This window comes from Triticum dicoccoides, chromosome 5B, assembly GCF_002162155.2.
Source record: "Triticum dicoccoides isolate Atlit2015 ecotype Zavitan chromosome 5B, WEW_v2.0, whole genome shotgun sequence".
Lineage (NCBI taxonomy): Eukaryota > Viridiplantae > Streptophyta > Magnoliopsida > Poales > Poaceae > Triticum > Triticum dicoccoides.
In genome coordinates this window covers 587888857-587894856 of record NC_041389.1, presented here as the reverse complement: position 1 = coordinate 587894856, position 6000 = coordinate 587888857, and the positions used below count along the sequence as shown (strand labels likewise).

The 6000-nt window shown below is 50.4% G+C and overlaps 1 protein-coding gene across 1 annotated transcript; it reads right to left on the bottom strand.

The window, feature by feature from the left end:
* Positions 1–12: 12 nt before the first annotated feature.
* LOC119311816 (UDP-glucose flavonoid 3-O-glucosyltransferase 7-like) lies at positions 13–2861 on the bottom strand. Its single transcript, XM_037587520.1, has 2 exons — positions 1107–2861; positions 13–211 (listed from the first exon to the last, which is right to left on the bottom strand). The coding sequence occupies exon 1, from the start codon at positions 2859–2861 to the stop codon at positions 1587–1589; it is 1275 nt and encodes a 424-aa protein (XP_037443417.1). The 3' UTR covers positions 13–211; positions 1107–1586.
* Positions 2862–6000: the final 3139 nt, after the last annotated feature.

Here is a 6000-nt window from a genome sequence, read left to right as displayed (position 1 = left end):
TTGATGCCCTTGGTCTTCTTCTTGACAAGCCGTACAGATCTACGGGTCTCCAAATTGCCATCTCTTGGAGGTGCGTCCTTTTCCACTTGAATTTGTGTCTCTTTTTCCACTTGCATTTGCGCCTCTTGCTGATCATGCATGGATGGAGCATCTTCCCCATCCTCACTCACCCCATCATTATCCTCACTCTCACTATCAACAAATACATTCTCTTCAAAATCACATGACAAAAGAACAACGGTCAGTTATGAAGAGTAGGTAACTAGAGAAGCAACCCTTGCTTACTTGGGTGTCCTCACATGAATGAGGAACAAAAACAGTACAGCTTAATGCTCTAGTTTAGATACTAAGGAATAAGTAATTTAAATACAACCTGATGCTCTAGTTTGCCAAAAAGACAAGTCAAAAATAATAATCTATTCTTGAGAAAGATACTGCGAAGCTTAGTTCTAGAACCACCACTTAATGGTACCGCTGAACATTGAAATTAACCATCGGTCAACATCTACTTAGTTAAATACACAACACAACTGAATTATTATTGGACGTACTGTAGATCTAAATAAATGATCAATTCAAACATGAGATGCTTCTGCAAACATACAAGCGAGTGGTTGGAGGTGATGAAAAAAACTTTAATATTGCACACAAGCATCATCTCAACAGCTCAAAAACAAGCACACACCCCAGATCTATGGAACGATTATATATTTTAGGATGTTCAGAATAACGTTTGTAACCCACTTTTTTGTTGGACCAAAATAAATAGTACCAGATCGTGAGCATCCTTAGTGAATACCAGATGCATGTGTGTTTCAGATTGTATACCAAACCAAAACATTGTGAGACTCCTTGGTGACTACCAGATGCATGTATATTTCAGATTAATAATCTCACTGTTGTACGTTCAACTCATCAAGACTCACTTTTTCTTAACCCCGTATGATATATGCATTTGCCGAGCCATTTACCAGGGACCTCTCCTAAATCTAAAGCAGCACAAGCAGACACAGATTATAACCAAGAAACAAAGCAACATCGATCTGAAATTGCTCAAGAACTGAAACTGCATACACGTACTGAAACTGCATCAAGAACATTTGTACCTTTCCAGTCAAGCGGACGCCCTCCATGCTGCTGCCGCTGCCCCGTGCTACTGCCTCCGTTGAACTGGTCGGCTCGCGCTCCATCAGCTCCGTTGCCGCAGCCGCCGAGCACCATGCTGCAGTCTTGGAGAAGGGCCGCAGCCGCCGAGCTCCGTTGCCGCAGTCTTCGACAGGAAGTGGATGGGGTGGAGGCGAGGAGATGTGGAGGAGGGCCGGAGAAGTGAGCGCCTTGGCCGGAGATGTCGAGGAGGGCGAGGAGATGTGGCCTGTGCGCAGCGGCGGCGCCGCACACAGGAGGACGGACATGGAAAGAGCGATTTAGGGTTAGGTAGCGTGGGTTCGTGGTTTTGTCTCAGCGGAAGCCTAACTGGAAGGCTCTCGAAGCTGGGCCGGGCAAAAAAAATTTAAACTGGGCCAAATTATTCGGCCGATAGGCCCATATATCGGGCCCTAGCGAGACGGCCGAAATTCGGCCGAAATTCATTTTTTTCGGCCGAAAATCAAAACGCAGATCCCGAGGACCTCCGTGACCAGCTTCTCGGTGATGAACTGCTCGAACACCAGCGGCCATGTCAGCACCGGCACGCCCGCCGCCACCGTCTCCAGCACCGAGTTCCACCCGCAGTGGGTCACGAACGCGCCCACCGCCTGGTGCCCCAGTATAGCCGTCTGCGGGGCCCAGGTGGTGACCATCAGCCCCCTGTCTTCGACACGCTCCTCCCATCCCTCCGGCGGAGTCCACTTCTCCGCCCTCACCACCCACAGGAACGGCCTTCCCGAGGCCTCCAGCCCGAGAGCCAGCTCGCGCAGCTGGGCGTCCGAGACGGGCGCGAAGCTGCCGAAGCACACGTACACCACCGAGCGGCCTGGTTTCGAGTCAAGCCAGTCGATGCAGCCACCGCCGCCGCCGGCGCCCACGGCTGCCGGTGATGGCCGCGGCGAGACAGGCCCTAGGAAGTAGGCGCGCTTCACGTAGCCTTCGCGCATGTTCATCTCGCTGTAGTGTTGCTCCAGGTCCGAGAATGTGTTGATGGCGAGGCCGAAGCAGTCGGCTTGCGCCGCGTAGAAGGGGTTTGTCGTGGAGCAATCGACCTCCTTTTTCCTCCTCAGGAACTCCGGCAGCTCGGTCCTCGGTATCCGTAACGGAGGGCCCGGAAACCGAGGGACCACGGCGACGACGTCGGGGTCGGGGTCGCCGCCGGCGACGTCCGGGGCAAGGAGCTCGAGGTGGCGCATGGCGAGCGACGAGAAGGCGCCGATGACGCTGAACCTGACGCACGGCACGCCAAGCTCCTCGGCGACGCGGACGTTCCAGACGAAGTGCAGGTCGGTGACGAGCGCGTCCGGGGACTGCTCCCTGATGAGCGCCTCCTGCGCGGGGCGCATCAGGGCGTCGCTGACGGCGGCGGCGTCGATGCGCCACGAGTCGGCGGGGGCGGCCTTGCCGAGGTTCTCGACGCCCCCCGGGAGGCCGTCCACGGCCGGGAACGGGTACGTCGCTATCTTGACGGGCGTGCCCTCAGATCCGGCTGCGTCATGCGTACGCCTCTCGAGCAAGGAGCGGACGATGGGGACGTTCGCCGGCGTGACGGCGACGGTCGCCTCTACGGCGGCGCCGGGGTCAGCCGCCGCGGCCAGGCGCAGGGCGAGGTCGGTGAAGGGCTCGATGTGGCTGGTCGCGAAGAAGGGGATGAGCAGGACACGCAGCTTCTGGCTGCTGCTCGTCGTGCTGCTACTGCTAGTGGTAGAGGCCATGTTCTTTCTTGGAGAGTGGTACTAACTTGGCTACTGATTGTGGCTTCTAGTTAGTTACTCGGAGCGCGCGTTCGAGTAAAGCAAAAGGATCGATGCTGGTTACCTGCCCAAGAACTAACCCATAAAATATGCGCGTCGACGTCCATGATCCAATCTAACCATTGTTATTTCTAAAAGTGAAGGTGGAATGGGTTTTCGAGACCTATATTCTTTTAATTTGGCAATGCTTTCTAAACAATGTTGGAGACTCCTTACTAACCCAGAATCATTGTGTGCAAGAGTGCTAAAGGCAAAATATTACCCTAATGGAAGCTTACAGCTGCAAGCCATTCTGAAAAATGGTGCTTCTTCCACTTGGCAAAGTATCATGAAGGGTTTGGAAACTTTTAAGCTAGGGTATATATGGCTTATTGGTAGGGGGGAAATGTAAACATTTGGAGCGACCCTTGGATTCCAGGAAGTGCTGACAGGAAGGTTATATCTCCGCGAGGTCATAGCATCCTAGATACTGTCAATGATCTAGTTGATCCCACGAGTGGTAACTGGGATAAAGCATTGCTTAGAACTATTTTCAACCCTGTAGATGTATGCAGGATCATGGAAATACCACTGAATTACAGCGCTTTTGATGACTTCATAGCTTGGCATCCGGACCGAAAAGGAATTTTCTCTGTTCGTTCTGCTTATCATACACAGTGGACACATACTTACAGAGCACAAGCGAATATATTATCGCAGCCAGGGAGGTCCAGCACCCCTAAAATTTATAATAGTATGGAGCATCCTTTGGAAGCTTCAAATACCACGTAAAATTCAAATTTTTGGCTGGCGAGCTCTGCATGGAATTTTACCCCTAAAATCTATACTCGCCAACAGGCAAGTGGGTACAGATGGATCATGTCCGATATGCCATCACGGGGCTGAGGATGTAAAGCACCTTTTGTTCGATTGTGTACATGCGACCAAGCTTTGGAGTCGTCTTGGTATCTCATACGTTATTAATGAGGCAAAGATTGTAGATCGCTCAGGATCTGTGATCCTAGAACATTTTCTGATAGCCCCAACAAGCATGGTCCCGCTGAAACCAAGTCTGAATATCAAGCAAGTAGTTCGGACGGGGGCTGGTACATATGGTGGATCGGGCGCCAATTTACTCACGGTGGCTCTCCTCCACCACCGTTTAAATGGCCTATGTCTATCCTTGCTATTGCTAACAATTTTTAGCAGGCTAACGTAAAGAAGAGTTCAGTTGTGCAAGAGAGATGGAAGAAACCTGACCCCAAATTTGTAAAGCTGAATGTAGACGCTGCCTTTCATGCTAAAGAAGGTGCTGGTGCCACAGCAGCGGTGATTAGAGATGATAGAGGGATCTTTCTAGCAGCACAATGTATTTTCATTCCTTATGCTTCTAGCGTGGTTACCACTGAAGCCCAAGCATTGAGGGATGGACTAAACTTTGCAAACTTTTTTGGGATTCCCACGAGTTGAGGCGGAATCGGATTCATTGATCGTGATTGAAGCATGTGAGGGGCAATCAAGATGGTGGGATGAAGCTGCTGCAATTTTTGCTGAATGTGTGGATGTTTCAGTTTTGATTGGGAAGGTCAAATTTAAGCATTGCTTTCGTAATTCAAATCAAGTGGCTCATGTGCTAGCCAATTATAGTTTTTGTAATAAGACTTCTAGTACATGGACGAATGAATGGTCAGGATGTCTAATTTCAAAACTTATGGATGATGTAATTCCTATCTAAGTTAATAAAGCTAGTCATGACGGCCTTCTCTAAAAAAAACATTGTTATTTCAGCAGCACGCTGTCACCACACAACCCCGTAGTTGACCCAGGCTGGATGTGTCATATTGTAATCCATTTTTTTTAATTATGTCATATTGTTATGGTGAGAGCACCAGCAATCGGACCGCTCAAATCCTTCTTCTCAAGCATTTCAGCGGACAGAGTATGGTCATTGCCCGGACCAAAATTAGCCATCCAACCAGATACCCGCGAATATGGGACGGTCCGAACACACACCTGGGGACGTGTGGCGAAACATGCCTTCTTTTTTTCCGGATAAACAGACCCTAGAAGGAAGCTAGCTCGCACGGATACGTTGGCTATCTTCACAGGCGCGCCCTTGGCTCGCTCAAGCAAGGACTGGACGATGGAGATGTTTGCCGGCGTCAACCCTCATCGGTCGCCTCTACAACGGCGGCGGGGTATCGATATGGGTGGTTCTTGCTGGTGTGGGTGCTGAAGTCTGAAGTGGTCGGGGCCATTTTCGTTGTGGCTGGCTTGTGGTTACTCAGGCGCGCATAAGAGCATCTCTAGCAGACCCTTAGACCACGAAACTGAAAACGCGCCGTTTTCAGTTCGCGGAAAATGCGTTTTATGGTCGGTTTGAGCTGCGGCCGAACAGACCCCTCACACTTAAACTGTAAAACCGAATATTTGTTTAAATTTTTATTTCCCACGTCTTCTTCTTTCTCTTGTCCGTGTCCACGGTCAGTTAACTCGCTCCTACGAAGCCGGCGAACAGCGCACGAAGCGGCCAAATACCGTAGCCGCCAGCGTCTAAGGACGGCTCGCACGAAGCGCCTCGAGTGTCCATCACCGCTGAGCTAGCTCCTTCATCGCCGCAGCTAGCTCCTGGTAGCTATCTAGCTAGCTCCTTTGTTGCGGGCAGCGGGCGGCGGCCGGGGACGGGTGGCCGACGTCCGTGGCGGCACGGACGGGTCATGGAGATGTTTCCGTAGCAGTTGGGTTCCCGCCAACTGCTTTCTCCTAATACAGGGCACCGTAGAAACTAACGCGGAAACTATGTTTTTGCATCGTGGGAGCTTTTTACCGCACCCCTTAAAATAAATTAAAGGTCAAAGGTGTATAAGATGTCTGTTCGGGCTACTTTTTCCGTTCAAAACTGAAAATTGATGGTTGTTTTGAAAATTGATGGTTATTTTACAGTTTAGTGGGATATAAGGGGTCTGCTAGAGATACTCTAAGCCAACAAGATCGACGTTGGACTTCCATTTTTCCCTTTTTACACTGGTTACCTGTCCCCAACAACTAAAAAACAAATGCATATCGATAATCCGTTGCAACCATCGTTAATTCAGCAGAACGCTGCCGCAAACTTAGAAAA